General features: G+C 29.3%; 1 protein-coding gene across 1 annotated transcript in view; it reads right to left on the bottom strand.

The window, feature by feature from the left end:
- The window catches only part of LOC132930988 (inactive rhomboid protein 1), a 62,450-nt gene that overhangs the window by 11,342 nt on the left and 31,806 nt on the right, over window positions 1-19,302 (bottom strand). Inside the window, 2 exon segments of the mRNA XM_060997145.1 lie at window positions 6,891-7,763; window positions 14,521-15,126. Of these exon segments, the coding sequence (XP_060853128.1) occupies window positions 6,891-7,763; window positions 14,521-15,095 (1,448 nt within the window). The 5' untranslated portion in view covers window positions 15,096-15,126.

Below are 19,302 nucleotides of genomic sequence, written 5' to 3'. Positions count from 1 at the left end.
TGATAACTGATAACTTATAATTAGTTATAATTATATCTATGACTATGGCTGGGATTTGTATGTAAATACATATTTTTACTAAAACATGATAAATTATTCATTTCACGTGATTTGCAATAAAATGTTTTTACATATTTCGTCATAAATACATATTTTATCATTATTTTGTAAAATGTCTTCATTTTTTTTTTTTACATATTTCGTAAATTTTGACAATTTCGGTGGTTTAGTAGTATTATACATTTATACTTCGATAATAGTACTCGTAAAAAGTGTAATAGTGTATAATGCATATAGGAAATAAGTATATGAAAGTAATAGTTAAATATTAATAACTTGATTATAGTTTATCTTATTTGTTTCTGTTCGATAATAACTATGAACTATACATTAATGATCTTAGATTAAACTTTATTTATTTAACAATTATTAAACAAAATATATTTATGAATTTTCAACAGTGTCAGTACTTGCGTTCGCGTGGTTGTGAAATATATTTATATTTTATATATTTTAAATTAAATTGATTAGAAATTAAAAACAATTAATTGTATATTATTCATAAATTATTTAGAATTTAACTTTAATTTTACACGTTAATATAATTTTAAGTTTTTCTTATTACATATTTTTCGTTTTTTATTACATATAAACTCTATCTATGACATTTTCAACGACAACCTTTTATTTATTGTATTTTATAAGTGATGATAAATGTTCTTCAAGTTTTGTTAATTTTGACAATATAATAATTTAATATACCAAATTATTATTAGATAATTTTAAAACATTACATGAAAAATTGTGGTTATTTTGTATTACTTTGGTTATGAAATGGAAAATTTTTGTTTTGAAAACCCGATAGTTTAGTGTTATATCAAAGGTAGCAAGCCTTTTTGTTCACGTGAAAAATTTTACTTGCTTATTAGTTTTTTTTTTCTCAGGGTGAGGTTGTTTTAAAAAATTCACTAAACATTTTTTTATATCAGGTATGTATTTTGTTGTCTTTAAATATTTAAATAAAATATACAAACAGAACAAATAATTTAATTTATTAATGAATGAAATTATAAAATGCGAATAATGCGGAAAATAAATTTTCATTATTAAATGTTAACGTAAGTATTGAGTGCATTTTTTCAATTTTTTTGTTTTTAAATGCAACTATGGAAGATTGAAAAAAGAAATACAAATATTTTCGAGTGCCGTTAAAATTTGACCAACGTGCCATCTTGGCGTGCGTGCCATAGATTTGCCACCACTGGTTTGTATAATATTATTGCGTAACTACGGGTGTATTACCCATTTAAAAATCGTTAGACGAAAGTTTTTTTTTTTTAAAAAAAAGCTGTGTAACTATGCATTGTATTGTTTACTAACAATTTAAAAATATATATAGGTACCTACCTACTTGTCGACTACCATTGTTGTTATTTCAATGTTTTTAAAAATACAGTAAGTATACATTATATAAGAATGGAAATGTAACACCTATTGTATTATAAAGTGCGACTGTGACTGTACTATATACTATATAGTTGAAACATTTAAAAAGTGTCCAAAATGGAGGGGATGCGAGTGGTGGGTTGCTTTTACGCGTGCGACAGCGCTAGTTGGTTGGGCGTTGTATATTATAATTCATACGGATTTCGGCAGAAAAAAAATTATATCATTCCCTTTAGAACAAACTACTAATCATACCACAGCCGAGTTTACAGCATGGCCGAAGAAGATATGAAATAGCCGGTTGAGGTTTGTTTTTTTATCATATGTCCCTTTAATATTCGGAGGTAAATAAATTGATTATACAACGATACATTTTTTTTATTAGAAGAGTTTTTTTTAAAAGTTTTTAATAATTTAAAGTCCGTTAAAAATATTTTGTGCTCTTGTTGATTGTCTTTTTGATTTTTTTGATATTGAGAATACTAACAAATCGTGGCCTGCAGCTTGGATTGATTTTTGAACGTATATTGTCTCATTAGTCATTGTTAGCAAATTTAAAAGAAACTTTAAGTGGCCTATCTAATTGTTGTACCTAACTAACTTAAAAACAAAATATATTTCCTGTTGCAAGTTGTAACTGTAATAATGAGAAGTATAATCGTCAGGGGAGTATAAGTACAATAACAAACAATGCAATTAAAAAAAATATGGTAATCGATATCTAATCTATATAAAATAAATACATTTATAAGTTGACAGTATAGCACTACACTTAACTGTAAAAACTTATTTGACTAAAATACAGCATATGAATATATCAAAAACCACCTATTAATGTTAGATGGTGATATTTTAATGATTTATAAAAAAAACCATTTCAACGAATTGACTATACGAAGTTAATCAAGAAAAAAATACTTAAAAAGTTAAAAACATAATTTAATAATAACGTAGGTGTGTATTTATATATATATAATAGAATAATGGGATTTTATGAGAAATTATTATAAGACCCCTAACAATAATTATATTAATTATTCCATTAGCAGGCATTTATAATACCTAACTCTATAGATGCAATTACGCAAAACAATAGTAGCGAAAATAGTATAGAAACTCGATAAAAATATAATATTAATATAGGTAATCTGTACCTGCATCGAGTTAAGTGGTTTTTATGAGTGAGTTGAAAACAAAAGATAATATAGGTAATGTATTATATACATGAAATATATGTGTGTGGCGGCGTGGGTGCTTGTATTGTAAATCAATGCGAAACCAGCAATAATAAAGTACCCAATACCTATTCGAAGATGCACCGTACGTGGTTTTCATACCGATATATTTTCGAAATAATATCTATAATATAACCGGCAGAGTCGGTCGGTGTATATAAACACATTATCAATACGTTTCAGGATTTCCAAAATCGTCAATACCAAAACACATAATATATTATATGTATATATACGCCATACGTGTAGTATTTATACAGAATATATTACTTAAGTTACATTATATTATAATATCATATGTATATTGTATAAGCGAAATGCGTATATAAACTGTAAAACTAATAGTAAATTGTATTGTATTATTGTTGTTAGAAATAATATTGTCTTATTCCGGCTACAATTGATAATTTACACTTTATCTGTTAGGATATTTTTTACACACGCACATATAGATTATAAACGTATACAAAAACGAATTTTATATCTACTCTGTAAATTTAATTTTAACGACCACGGTAGGGCTGCAAAAACTATTGCAGTTATATAGAGGTGTCGTTGATGCTCATTCAAACGTATGTTTGTCTGACTATTGAACACATTTTTTTTAAATATTAACATGACAAATAAGCCGTGTATGTATATCATATATACGAACGTGATATTATGTAACCATATGCATTACGATGAAAATACTACGAATGAAATAAATCCTGTGTTGACCTACATATATTAGCTTATATAACATTTTATAAATTAACCCATACTATATAGGTATGTATTTTTTATTTTATTTTGGTATCAGTTAAAAGTTTTACTATCCAATTTCACAAATTAACATACCCAACTGTACTGGTTGAAATGGTCAAATTATACGCGAATGAATTATACCTTTTATGAAAAAAAAAAAAAAACGAATCAATTTATTACAGAAATAATTTACTTAAGCTGTACATTATTTATTGTTATTATTTTGTTTATGATGGATTACTCTGATAAAAAGTTATTTTTAATAAGTTTATTTTAGTTAGATATGATTATTATGTGAATTATGAATATGCATACCTAATAAAAAATAACCTCAAGAGACATTATTAATTGATCTATGTATAAGGTATTTATAACATTTCTGACATAAAAATGTTAATAAAAAAATAATTTAAAAGCTCGCTACTCTACAATATTTAAAATAAACCTTAATAATAAAAGCAACCCTAGTACCTGTAGTATGTGTATAAACATACATCATAATACATTAATATACGTAACTACTCAGTGTTTTAGATTTTCAACACATCATTTAATTTTAAATACAAATCATACTAACTATATCATATTACGAAGTTTTACCTTCACAGTTCATATACTTGTGAGTTTGATTTACCAATAAGTTTCTAAAAAACCCTCTTCACAGTAAGTTTTTTTTATCTATACAGAGAGTGCAGCGTTTTTTATGTTTGGATGAAAATTACAAACATTTATATTAAACGTTAAAACTTAAATTGTAAATAGGTTACAATTAAATTATATAATTTAAAAACAAAATAAAAAATAAAAACAAAATGTAATATGAAATACTTTAAAATGTCTAAGAATAAATAGCCGAAAACAAAAGTCTAACACAAGCGAATATACAGGATACATTTTATACTAATAAATGGTTTAAAGTTTCTAATAAGAAAAAATAATATTAACTGTAGATACACTACGCTTGTGTTCAGTAATACAATTATTTAACTCCCAATGAAAAGTTTTTAAAAATGGTTTAAAAAATGGAAGTATCTACTTCGTATTACATATACTATATACAGCTAGGAGTTTTCTATTACAGTAAATATCATACGGTTATTATGAAGTCTTTATGAACACATGATGTTATATTATTATAACGCTTAGAGAAAAATAAACAGTTGATATTTAATATTTCATAAATTTTCATTTTTTTTTTTAAACTTTGACAAATATAATTACTGCTGTGCAAGTCTAAATTCGTTTGTTCAGTTTATGTCGTATACGAGTCTGTAAAAGTGGATGTAGATATACAATTACGACTGCGTATATGTCCGTATCAAATTTCAACCATCAAGATATAATACCAATACCAACCTGTACATAAAACCGTGATATAGTCTATAGCAGTATAACATTATAAAACAACTAACTCGTTTGCTAATAAAGTATAAAAGATAATGTTTTGAACTTTTGAAGAGCTAAGTGCCTCTAGTACGACTTACGATAGATAACGTCTTCGTCATCGTTAGCAGTAAGTTGATGTATCGCGCGTTCTGTTCTTAGTACAGTATAAATTAAACATTATCTATATTATGTTATATAGTATAAGTATAACGTAGATATATATAGATAGGTAGCGGTGTTTACAAAAATACGCGTTCGTTGAACTGTTTTAATAATTCTTCAAAATAACGCGTAATGGTTTTAATTAAATATTTTGTTCCGTGGTCGTAATCATGGACGTGATATTATTATAATATTATGTCATGACCATAAATAAAATCATAGGTTTACAGGGTTAGCGTGATGTATATTGTTACACGTGTAGTCGCGTGGGGAAAGAGTTTCTATAATAAAAATAAAAATTAAAAAAAATATTTTATTTTTTTTAAATGATATAACTCTGTCAACTATTGTTATTATTGAATGTAAAAAAATATATTATACCTTACATTTCTGTATAGAAAAATATGTATAATAATAAATAAAAAGAATTGCAAAGTATACACTTGTGAAAAAAAAATGTATCTACAAGAAATTTTAGACGTTCAGTCGATTACGGTGTTGATTTTGAATTAAATGATGAAAAATACTTTTTGTACCAAACAGTTTCTACGGATTTACTTATAAAAAATTAAAAAAGTTAGGAAGTTTGTTTATACTTCTTAGTTTTTACCCAGTTTCCCTTACCGTGAGTCTTTAAGGGTTTGTATTGTTTGGAAGGAATTATAATATTCTCGTATGTAAGCTTTAAAAAAAACACATCAAGTAGGATTGATAAATGATAATAAATAATACCGTTTTAAAGTCAAAACGCTCAAAATAAATATTAAAACATTTTGTATAATACATACAGAAAAAACGTACATTTAAGGATGAACATAAAAACAAAGTTGGTACTTCTCTAAAAGATTACACGATTTAAGTCAGTCAGAAAGGATTACATAGATCACTAAGTCTTAAGCAAGTGGATAGACAACAGAACTATAGATTTACATACCAGATTTGACTTCTATAAACTATTTTCTCTCAGTTATTTAACATCAATTGATTATAAAACTCAATACTGAGACATGAGTACATAAAAAAAATATTTATGAACAATTTTGTCTCAAATGAGTTATTGAAAATGTGTAAAATTCTGTATTATGCTGTCTTCGGCTCAGTTATATACTCTTTATTGGTTAAAGGTTGCCGCACAAGTATAGATAGATTGGTACATATTAAAAAAAAGAAATTGATACAAATCGAGGACTGTACTTCAAAAACTAATAATGTTTGTTCTTATTTACTCTCAATATTGATATAGTACCTAAGTTTGTATGTATTTAATTTGTGTTGAGTAAATTTGAAGTCAATGACAAATGCAATAATGATATAACAATTCTGAAGAGCGCTAGTTACAGTTTACTAAATTTTGTAAGTTAACTTTATAAAATATAAACAAAATGTTTTTAAAATTTTTTATATATTAGTTATAATTTTTTGTTTTATCAAATAATTTATAGATACGACTAATGACCAAATTGAGTCTCTACAACAAAAAATATCAATTACTGGCCATAAGAAGTCACAAAGGGTGGACATAAGAAGTTAGTTATTTTCATATTAACTTTATGACCTAACTACTAACTAGTTAAAGAAATTGTTTAAACAAATTAACTTTTTTCAGTTATTCAAAAAAATAATAGATAATAAGAATAAAGTACAATAAAAATATTAGCGTAGTATATATAGAATGACATTTTAACAACACTTTTAGTTATTACGCGTCCAATGTCCATAATATTAACTTTAAACTGTATAATATTATTAAAGTTAAATTTAAATGTATTGTTTGTTATCAACTATTGACTTAGTATATGCTTTACAGCTTAACGCTGACTTAGTTCAAGTTAATTGTCTTTATTTACTTTCCCTGTCTCTGAGAAGCCATTGGAAACTTATTGCTACACATTTTAATATTATAACGACACTTACCAAGAAGCGTTGTTGGGTTGAGTCGGAGGACAGTGTGCGTTGTTGTTGGTGCCGCCGCCACTTCCGCTGCCGCAAGTTTGGACGGCAGCCGACGGCGTGGAGGTTGCCGCTGCCGCCGCTGCTGCTACTGCGGCGGCGACGGCCGACGGGGCGGATGTGGCCGTCGCCGTGGCCGCTGACGCCGCACTCTTGACGCCGGACAGCGCGGCGTGGCCGGAATAAGCGGCTGTCGAACAGCACGCCAGCGCGGAGCTTTCCCTGATGCACGACGACGATATGCGGCGAGTGGCCCCGTGGCCGCCACCGTAACTGGTGGCCGCCGGTTCGTCGTAACTGTTTTGTCCGGTACAAACGACGTTGGCACTACTGCACCGGGGCAGCGTGCTGGCCGAGTGTGAGTCATACTGGACCAGGCACGCGTTGTTGTTGTTGTTGTTGTTGATGACGTTGTTGCCGCCGATGCTGTTGTTCTGCGGACCTTTTGGCGGCGACCCTGTGGAAGACAAGTGGGCGGCTTGCTGCCTGACCAGTCCGGAAGGCGACAGGTCCCTGGGCGACCGCGATCTACCGACGGTGCCGTACTGGTAACCGCACCCTCCGCCACCGCCGCCTCCCACTCCGCCACTGCTACCGCCACTGTATAGCGGGCCAGTACAGCAGCGGTTCGACGGTCTCAGGGTGGCTGTCGCGTACGCCCTGGACAGCGCGGCCGCCGAGGAAGGCATCGCGTCCACGATCGCCGACGCCCTCGAGTACAGCGCGGCTGCCTCTTTCCGGGAGGTGTACGCCGCGTCGTCGCACCGGTCGTAGTGGCCGTCATAACCATCGTCAGGAGAAACAATCGGAACAAACCTCTCGGCCGGTATGTGGTATCTACGAAAAGTCGTATTATATTAATCATCGTATTATTTATTACACTTCGGGATTCGGAAGTCCTACTATATGTGCGATTTCTCGTTTGGTCAGAGCAAAATATATAATTTTTGATTTATCCGAATGAGATAAAAACATGTACCACACTTTTTTGCAGAGACGTCATACTAACACATTGATGTCAAAATACATTTTTTTTTTGCTTCCAAATTTGGCACGATTATCGTTTTTTATCGTTTATTTACTAAAAATAATTAAAATATAAACTATAGGAAGTATAATAAAAATATTGTTAAATGTTGTTGTTTTTTTTAAATTTTACTTTACATATAATACACGTATTCCAATTTTTAGTACTTATACTATATATATTTTAGTGGTTTTAAGTGTATATCAAAATACTTAAAAATATTTCTATTTCAGTATTATAAAGTATATTATAAACACACAGGAAAAAGGAAAAGAACGTGGGCTCGATACACTTGGGCAATACATATTATGATAGCGAAACCTTTATTTAAGGACACACCTCAATAGTAAACATGTTTTCAATTGTGGAAACGTCTAAATTACCCACCATTAATATACACGGGAAATAAAGGTAATAATCGCAGAAAAGCGGATTCTTTCTTTAATGATCACGGACACGAATAATTGTATAACATTGGATATTTTATATACGTAAAAATGAGATGAAATTCGATTATCGTACTAAATTATTTGTACATGATGTATATATTATTATATGGTTAAATTTTTCTCTAGGTCGTGCGAAAATAAATAATGTAAAATTGTAAAATAATAAAAGAAAACGTTTAAATTACAATTAAAAAATACTCAAAGTGGCAAAGTTTAAGTGTACCTACATCCAATATTACTTATATAATATTTTAATTTTTAACGATTAAGTGTCGGAAAACCTCGGGTACATATAATATGAATCTTTTCAATTATAAATAAATATGAACCCATTTTTATTGTTAAAACATAACCCTATTAATCACAGTAATATCATGGTAATCATATTTTAATTCTCCTAAGATGTCTGCTAAGAGAGATTTTAAAAACGAGTGTTTATACATTTGGATTTAAAATAACTATATTTACATAGAGGAATAACCGAATAAATCGTATATATAATATTTAAAAACTTTTAGAGAAAAATCGGTTAAAATAGAAAATAAATGTTGGTTTGGCGAGATATACCGCCCCCGTACATACAATTCGCGTGCAGGACGTAAATATGTAACTATGTAAGTATAAATGCGTGTTTATTTTCGTAAAAGCTTTGAGAAATTTGGCCAACTTGGAAAAAATTATTTTTCGTATTTTTTGCTGACTAAAAAAAATATAATATGTATGTGCATATATTTATATGTTATTCATTCAGAAGCTTTTGTTAAATTTTAAAACAAACATTTTGTATAGTATACCATACACACACACGCATACACACACACATGCACTCACGCGTACTTAACACATATTATATACAGGAGATCGAGCCGCGAAGGTAAGTTTGGGGTAGGTACATCATATACAATACTTATATAATCAATACTCCGTCATACTATCTTAAATTATGCTGTAGGTTGAATATAATGTATACACATAAGCCGTGAAGGTAGTAGATACCTTAAACTACGTAGTGATTTAGTTGGAAGCTGTGTTATATATATGTATTATTATATGCGTATAGTATAAACGTTCAGAGATGTATTTACAGGGGTCTTGGGTTTGACCCCCCTCAGGACAGAAACATTTATTATACACATATTTAAATTAAAGTTTTTGAATTTACATTTTATTACAATTATTATACATTTTAGTTTTGAAGTATTAAAGCAATAAACCTGCACGCCTTACTTGTTTAAGCTATAGTTTTAACAGTATAAACATATAAACAAAATAAAAATTAATTTACTCGTATAATTATAATTTTTTTTTTTTGTTTAAGTATAGCTTTTGTCAACTGAACAACATTATTTATGAATTTTAAATGGATTTAATGCGTATACATTAAACATATAAATATTTCATATGTGTATGATAGTATAACATAGTGGTATCATGTAACTTATAAAAATAAATAATTAATAATATAATGATTGTTTCATACGGATTCATTTTAAAGGTACCTACGTTTGGACATCATATATTATTGGTAAATATTGGTATAAATATGAAACACGTAATGACTTATTATTCTAAAACCATTATTCTATTCTAATTCTATACCACTAGATAATTGTATATTTACACTGGGAGTTATTATAATCTTTACAGAAAAGCAGATTTAGAAATGGTTGGAACTGTAGTTGGCTCTATTCATATCATTTAGATAGTTTTATTGTATACGAATATTTTTATCAACCATTCATAGTTTTAGACTTAAAATATATACTTTGTTGATGTGTCATGAATGTTTCGCTAGTAGTATTATATTCATATAATCGTATATTATGTATTTGGATTGTATTTGAAATATCTTACTTATAATATGTAAATTGTGTTTTAAAATAAGTTATCCAATAAGTATAGTTATTAAAAAAACTAGAAGGCATAGTAAATGTATAGTAAACCGTTAGGTAACGTATTTACGTATAGGTGTATGTACTGTTCTGCTTCCTTTTTTAAAACCTAAACTTAAATAAAATCGATGCATTTTCAACATTCGCTGTAGTTATAATGAAAATCAATCTAATATATTAAATTCACTATACTAGAATATCACATGCGTCGAAAACAGTATCAGAAAATCTAGCAAAAAACCTTTTCAACCATATATAGCTCATCATCGATCGACAATATTATGTGATCATCTAAACCGTTCATATGATCATCGTAAACACATAAACAATAAAGTAAGAGAGACCAATATTTTTTATAGAAGTACATAAGACATTTAGCTTTAATTGAAGTTGCTATTTTTTATATAGGTATGAATCAATAGGTTTTTCTATCGTATAGTTTTATTGTTTTCATTTTTATGATACCAATAATAAAAAAGAAATTTTAGATAAGGCCATTACAGAAAAACGTATCCTTTTATCTAATTCATTCTTAGCAGTTAGGAAGACACATCAGTTTAATATTTTTTCTTCGCCTTACATACAAAGTTACAAACCTCTCTTCATAATCCACTCATTGTAATTAAATTGTTTTGAATTAAGGTATTATAACTTATTTAAAAATTAAAAAGAACAACACTAGCTATCTTTGTATTATCAGAAGCTTTTTAATAAATTATAAATTATTATAAATAACTAAACAAATTAAAACATTTAAATAAAATATATTTTTTTTAAATCATAATATTAGAAAAAAACGTCCAACTAAACACAGATGATAATGTAATTCTTTATATTTTTATAATCGGTTATAATACCTTAATTTAAAAATACAATCACAATAGAAAAATACGGAGAGAAGTTTTTATTATATTCTACGGGTGTAAGACAGAAAAGTTTTTACTGATGAGCCCTCTTAATGTCATGATTTCTTGCCAACTTCACTATATATATAAAAAAGAAAAAACTACTAACTCAGTATATAAGAGGCAGGCTGTAGCCGTATTACATACCTCTAAGGTCCAAGGGATCACTAAAGAGTATTATAGTATTATAGAGAGCTGTCAACCGTTTGAGCTCATTTTGGATATTTGACCCGAAATTTGATAAATCGTTTGCGCACGCATTTTTCAAAAGGTTATGTCACGTTTATTTTAAAAATTGGAGTAGAATGTTTGGTCATTTGGACCAGTTGGAAAAGATCATAATGGACATTTAATATATGTATACAGGATAATCATCATTATTAGTTTATATTTAATAATTATTGAAGTGTAATTTTAGATTTTGAGTGGAGCGATGAATGTATTGATTTTACAATGATAATGTGTGTTTATTTTTATTTTTTCCTTCTCTTTGTATCTGCCATCATCTTTGTAGTAATAAAAATACTTCGATTTTGAACTACGTGGGTGGTTTTTGGTAAAAAATTGGATCTAGTTGGTTTTTTTAGGGCCAAAAGAAAAAATATTTTACTTAATAATAAGAAAAAATTAAAAAACTATAATTAAGGAAAAATGGAAATTTTTATTTAAATGCAGTTTTCGATAAAAATTAATTTTATTTTTTGGGTGTAACACGAAAACGAATAATTTTAGATACTTGAAATTTTCATGATGTGTTTACATTATCATTTTCTAAATAATTTGATTATTTAATTATTGTGAATAAAAATTTTAAGGTATATCAAATATCCTAGGTTGACAAACTGTTTCCGTTCAAAATCGTTTTTAATGTACAATGATATATAATTTAATTCAAATTTAATGCATCCATTACAGTGACCTGCACTCGACTCCTATTGTATACCAAAGAGGTACCGACTTGCCCACCTTTTTGATAGTGAGTATTTATATTATTATCGTCTAAGTACTTAATCTATTAAAATATTTTTGTTCGCAGTGTTAAATACAATTTAAAACAAACGCTGAATTATTTATAATTAATAGGAAATGTAAAAAAAACTATCGGCATATTTTTATCGGTGTAATTGTATCAAAGTATATTACGTATAATAAGCAAAAGGTTACGGACGTTACGGTATAAGTACTTTTACTAAAATTTCCTAAGAACGAAATCACTTTTGTCTCACTTTCTTTCGAATTTACACATCTTATCCAATTATATTACAGCCATCAGCCAAAATAATAATACAGTCAATCTTAGAGTATCTTAGATATACATTTACAGTATATACGTGATTTATAAATAGGATTTATGACAAATATGAATAATGTGAAGTGAAAATATGATGTATAATAAACCTATTAATATTTATAATACGTCATAAACCAATTTCATAAAGCTTTTACACTTGAATTCTTTTTATCTCAAGTTTAAAAATAATAATAAGTTATACATTTATACGTAAATACAATAAATTTTAAATAAACAACGTCGTGGATTCGTATACAATTTACAATAATTGTCGCTATTCCTACAAGGAACCTAAACTTAACCAAAACCTAACTTTACAAGCAGCATAGCATGTAATATTAGAAAACGGGTAGTGTGTTTTGTTGGTCTGGAGATGGTAGTTATTATATAGCTTGTATAGCTTGTTAATGGTTAAAAAAAAAAAATTGACATGGATCGGACAGTTGGAAGGTGAAAAGACGAACTTTGGCGAGCGTTGTCATGAGTTTCGTCACACTAGATTGAGTCTTGTCTTTTAGTGTACACTAATTACGTTATAGTAACACGTTACCTACAAATCGAATAGGTATATTTAAAATCAAATCACACGATGCAGTTTGCAGACTATAGTAGGTCCCTAAAAAGTTAAGTCGAGTTTCCATTGAATAAGTCATAATATATACCGTGACGTGTAGAATTGAATATTTTTTTAACCTATAGGTGACGTGTTATCAATATTTGTACAGATATATATATATTAGATATACGGAACAAAATATGAAATGATGCAATCATGTAATGGAAACCCAGCTTTACGGTGTTATATATTCCACTACCATTGTAGTTACATACCTATATAGTATGTGTTCAGAATCGTATTTTTATTCAAGAAATTAAATATTGTATTTTGTAGAGGAAAAACGATTTCTTTAGTTGTCATTAATAACCATCTAACCACACAGCAATGACGGAGTAGTAATTGCAACTATTTGATATAGGCACTACATATCGTGTTAAACATACGGTTTAACACGGAACACGGCGACAATAAAATGCGTACAGAATTTTAAAGACAGGATACTGCATCGCATTGTCTCTTGTTGTGTTTCGTGTAGTCTAATACGCAAGTAAAAAAAATGTCGGTAACGCGTTACCTATATATAAGTTGAACCATATTTAACTCTGTACAATATGGTATGGTAGAAACTCAGATTACGACTGATGATTAATGACCAACGAAAATATCACGGTTATCCACTCACCACGAGTATATTATATATTATACCGTTTTTATATAATGGTTAATGGTATATAGAATATAATATAGATTATGGACTCCGGCGGTCGTCTCGGCGAGGCTTACCACGGTTACTGGTCTGTATAGCGGTGGAGGACTGTGGGATTGTAACGCCTCACTATCGAATTCGCGAATCGAAGCTTTCGAAAATTTGTCTCCGGAACAATAGAATAATAAAATAATATACTCTTATAGATATAAAAATATCATAATCATCATAAAATTGTATCTAGATATTAGATACAAGAAAAATACCAATTTATTTAGGTGGTGTAGTGGATACTTTATGTGTCTTACGAAATCGTTATCAGCGTGGTATAGAAGTTTAGGGTAGAACGTGGAATTTCAAACACGTATTTTGGATGTGGAAATTACTGTTTTGAGGATCAACATCTGATCAGATCGCTTACTTTTACGTATCTAGATAGTACATAAAGTATATTATAGTTTAAAAGGGTAATTTGAACGATTTTCATTCGTATATTTGAGATAAGGGTTGTTCGTTTTTTTTTAAATTTATCAAGTGCACCGTCCACATTGTAACATAGCGGGATGGCTTAATACGTTGCGATTTGGGTTATCGTCGGACGCGACTTAAAGTATACAAAACACACACACACACACACACACACACACACACACACACACACACACACACACACACACACACACACACACACACATACACACACACACACACACGCGCGCGCGCGATAAAAACGTGCAGAATCACCGGCAGTTGGCGACGGCTTACCTGGAATAAGCGGATTCGTTTCGTTTGGCGGCGGTGGTGTAACTATCGTGGTGACGCGCGGCATAGTCGAACCGTTCGGCCACCGGCGACGGCGGTGACATGAAGCTTTCAGACGTGCTCTGCGACACCGGAAGATAGTGGTTGCGGCGGCCGCCGCCGCCGCCATTCCCACTTCCCGATCCGACGGCGGTGCCATGGCACGACGACGACGACGACGAAGAGTACCGATCGTCCGGCGGCTGCTGCTGATGGTGGTGTTGTTGTTGGGAGTGGTGGTGCTGGTACGACCGGCCGGCCGACGATACGCCCGATGAGTACCGTTCGGGGGACGGCGGTGGGACGTACCGGTCGAGCGCCAAGTCGTGCAAACGGTAATGGCCCTCGATGGTGCCGTGGTACCGTTCGGTGGGAGACGGCGGTTCCAGCAATGATGCTGACGACCGGCGGAGCGTGCCGCCACTGCCAACGCTGTGGTGATTGTTGTGGTGATGGTGGTGGTGATGGTGGTGGTGGTTTCGGTCTCTGCGGATTTTACAGTAGTCGACTCCATCTTGACCCGGCGGTAAGGGTCTCATATTGCCGCCATTGGCGTCATTGTCAAGACATCTGAAACGATAAACAGTAAACATTTAATTGTATATAATGATTTTAAGTACTTATATTTTTAGATGAAACTCGGTTACCGCCATCTTTTTGAAGGTTAAATCAGAATTTTACAAGAATGTATTGCTTTTGAAATTATATGTGTTTTTTATTTTTATTTATTTATTTTATTGCGCGTGTCCAAAGAAACTGTTTATAGTAGAAAATCCGATTTGATTTTCGATTTTGAGGGTTGATCCTAATAGAAAATTAAATAGCGGATACCTATATCTACTTAACATCAAACGTATGGGGAGATTGGAATGTGAACAATTTTCTATACTTTTCTTAAATATCAGGAAAAACTAAAAACGCAACACTAATTTTTGATAAAATCGATTTAATTATTTTATAGTAATTCAAAAACAAATAACTGACAACTTTTGAAACATTCTGGCTCAAAAAATGACTTTCTATAAACGTATAAACTCTGCTGAAAAGCTTGAAAATGTATTACGAATTTTTTCATAAGTTGTCCAATAGGAATTTAAGAAAAAAATTGTGTAACACTTATAAATATACTGCAGTATTTAACCGGTATATTAAACATTCTTATTTGTTTGTTTGTGTGTATGGGGGGGGGGGGAGTGTTGACTTCTAAGAAGTAGAAACTCGCCATTTGTTTCTTTTGTTTTATCCTCATAATTTACTAAAATTAATTATTATTTATAATATCTTCTTCCAATTTCTGGTCACGAACAACAGTCAAACTATTTTGAAATAACCTCTTAAGAACAATCACTGAATTCTTTGATGTGCTCCGTTCAGATTATTTTTTCTATATCATGGTAATTTAAAACCGTTTTCAAATTATGTACTCGTATAGCACATTATCTTACGCTGAAATAAACAAGCCCAAAACATGGTCTTACCGGATTCATGCGCCTATTAGAAACGAACGTTTTAAATTTTAACGGTAATCGAAATATTTAATATTCACATATTATATTTATCATCATATTATTTTACTTATTAGTTGTAGGTTGCTACCTACTTATTAAAGAACAAGGAATAACTCGCGTTCGTATAATTGTTCACATTAGTGTTGTATATTAAGAAATTATTTAGTATATATTATATTAAATATTTTTGATATTTTTAATTAAGAAAGAATGATTTATGTTAAAATAATTATTAATAAGTGCTAATAATTGCATACTCGTAGTTGACATTTAAAGATTAAGATATGGTTTTTTAATACACATTGTCTTAGTTGTTTGAATATCGTGTGTTTTATATTTGTATGTTTATGCTAATGGAATAATATACATAGTGGTTATAAATTTTAATACTATTCGTGTAAATTCACATCAAAATGCAAGTCGTAATCAAGATTTTTAAATTTTAATGGAAAATAATTAATATTGCATTCTAGTGTTACGCGAAATAAATAATTACAATATTATAAAAGTGCAGTATTCAAATAATACGGGACTTATTAATATTTTATAACATAATTTTTTGAAAATAATTAAAGGTGTAAAATAATTGAAATATTTTCCAGAGCAAAACATTAAAAAAATTATTTTTTGATTAATATTGTTTTGTGCATCTTTCATATGTTTTATCCGTACATTTCGTAAGTATATTTATGCACAAAAGCATATTTTTAAATGCACGTTTGATATTTTTGCACTGTATGAAACTCCTTATTCTATTTACATAAAATTAATAAAATTAATTTTTTACATAATAATTGTGAATTTTTATTGAGTTTTAAGTATCAGTTTACATTTGTTTACGTAAATCTGTAGTAGATACACGCATCACGTCTTCTCAATGCTTTAATGTGTTTATTATAATTAAAATAATATAGTATAGAATAGGATGAATAAATCCTAGGTAAATTATTCGTTTTTTCTATGTAGCATTAAAAAAACAACAATTTACGGCGGGAGGTTTTAAGTTCACTCGCCGAGTTTAATCAATACCACGCGCTTTTACTTCCGTTTAATATAAAGCTTTCTACACCGTATATTCATTTCCAGCTTTTATTTTTAATCTCAATGTGAACGAAAAAAAGTAGGTGCTGACGGGAAACAGAAATCACGAGTATTTCAGAGATTTTTCTACGCTTCGGTCACCTCGTTTCTCAACCATTAATGTATTATTATTTAAAATTTAAAATACATGATAAATCATTTTAAAATTTACATATTAATACATAGTAATAACAGTGATTTTGCTATATTGAAACGTAAAATCCAAAACAATAAATTAGGTATATTAAAGTAAATGTATGAAAAACAAATCCTATTGTTTTACATTACTGCTTTATTAATAATCGAATATACTTGTGATACAATCGAAAAATTAAGATATTCGCATAGGACAACGTTGGTGCGCAGTGAACTTTAAGATATTGAAGTGGTAAAGGACATCGAAATCGTATTATCCAATATTCATAAAAACATCTGGATTTTAAATGGTTATGGAATATAATTTTTCAATGTTTTTACTTTTTAGAATAGTCATTTGATATAAAATATATAGGTTATTTAAAAAAAAAGTAAAACTCCTGAATAATCCCTGTATAAATAGTGCTTAATACTAAAAATCAATTTTTATATGATATGTATATAGTTATGCACCAGGTATATACTGTATTTATTGTTTACTGATATGCAAATATTCGCTTTATAAATGAAAAAAAAAATTAATATTTTAAAAAACCTTGTCAAATAAATAGATTTTTAACGTATACGCGAACAATATATTTATATCCTTTTATCGTATTGCATTCTTTTATTTATTTTTGACATTTCTACGAAATAACATTTCACAAGTTTACCATGAAAATTCTAGCATACATATTGTTATTGCGCAATCTTAGGTACACTGCACCTAAATCGTGAAACGTAGGCATGCTACGTATGTGAGAATTGAATATTCTTTCAACAACGTAATAGAAGTCACTACATAACACGCAATGCTGACAGAAAAGAGATGTGTTCATTGCACGAATTCTTCTGGTACAAGCAGAATGTTTTTCGATTTTAATCAATTGCTGCACCGTGCCACTTTAATTTTAAAACACTGTAAATTTATAAAACATGGTTACATTTTCAGTAGAGGTCATTGACTTTAAAAACACGCGTGTCTTTCACAGGGTGTCCCTTCCAAAATATTTATTCATTTCTATCTCAAAGATAACACTAATAAATAAAATAAGCATTATAAATGTATACATTTTAGTATAACAGAACAATTTGGTCAAATTATAAGATATATATTATCCAAATTTGGTGCATGCAAATTATTAATATTATTTTTATAATAAAATTGTTTGATTCTAAAGATCTATTGCACATAAAAAAAAGCCGTGTATAATCATAGATAGATTAAAAGTAAGTTGTAGAAATAAAACGGTTGAATGAAAACTATAAACCACTAATATTTACCATACATTTTGATATCATGTCATTTGAAAGTCTTTTTGAATGACATTTTGTAAAAACTATTATCAACGCCCAATTTCTGATCGAATATGATAATAACTTTACTAATTTATTGGAACGAAAATAAATCCATCAATTACATTCTATACGTTGTATAATAAATGTTGATACATATTTTGATAGAATTGAAGGTTAAAACTTAAACATTATTTTATGGTTGTGATTGTGAATGAAATGATTATCAACAATATTAACAAATAAATATTATTTTTATTTTTATTTTTTAATTTGATTAATGGTTTATAATATAAATCATATTGTACCTAGGTATATTATAGACTATAGTATAACAATGTTTTTGCTACATTAGTTAATATTTAAGAAAACAATTTTTACAACCGCAAGAGTATGATTTGAATGACAAATAATATTTGTGTTATACTAAACTTATTTTAATGATAAGCTAGGTAAAGATACAACCAATGGTATCATTAGTTTTTTCAAGACGTAAAAAGTCAGAAAAGTGACTTATAACACCTCTATAGATTGGATTTGGCTATAGATGGTACTTTATTTAACATTTTAAGTAGAATTTTAGAGTAAGAAAAGATTATGATTACATTTAAAGGTGTTTACATTTTGATTTTTGACATATTATATTCATTATATTTGTCCAAGAACGTTTGCAATTATTATATAATTCGGTATTTTGTGGATATTGCTTGGGTCTTGGCTAAAAGAT

This window comes from Rhopalosiphum padi, chromosome 4, assembly GCF_020882245.1.
Source record: "Rhopalosiphum padi isolate XX-2018 chromosome 4, ASM2088224v1, whole genome shotgun sequence".
In the NCBI taxonomy this organism is placed as follows: Eukaryota; Metazoa; Arthropoda; class Insecta; order Hemiptera; family Aphididae; genus Rhopalosiphum; species Rhopalosiphum padi.
This window is presented reverse-complemented; position numbering and strand designations above follow the sequence as displayed.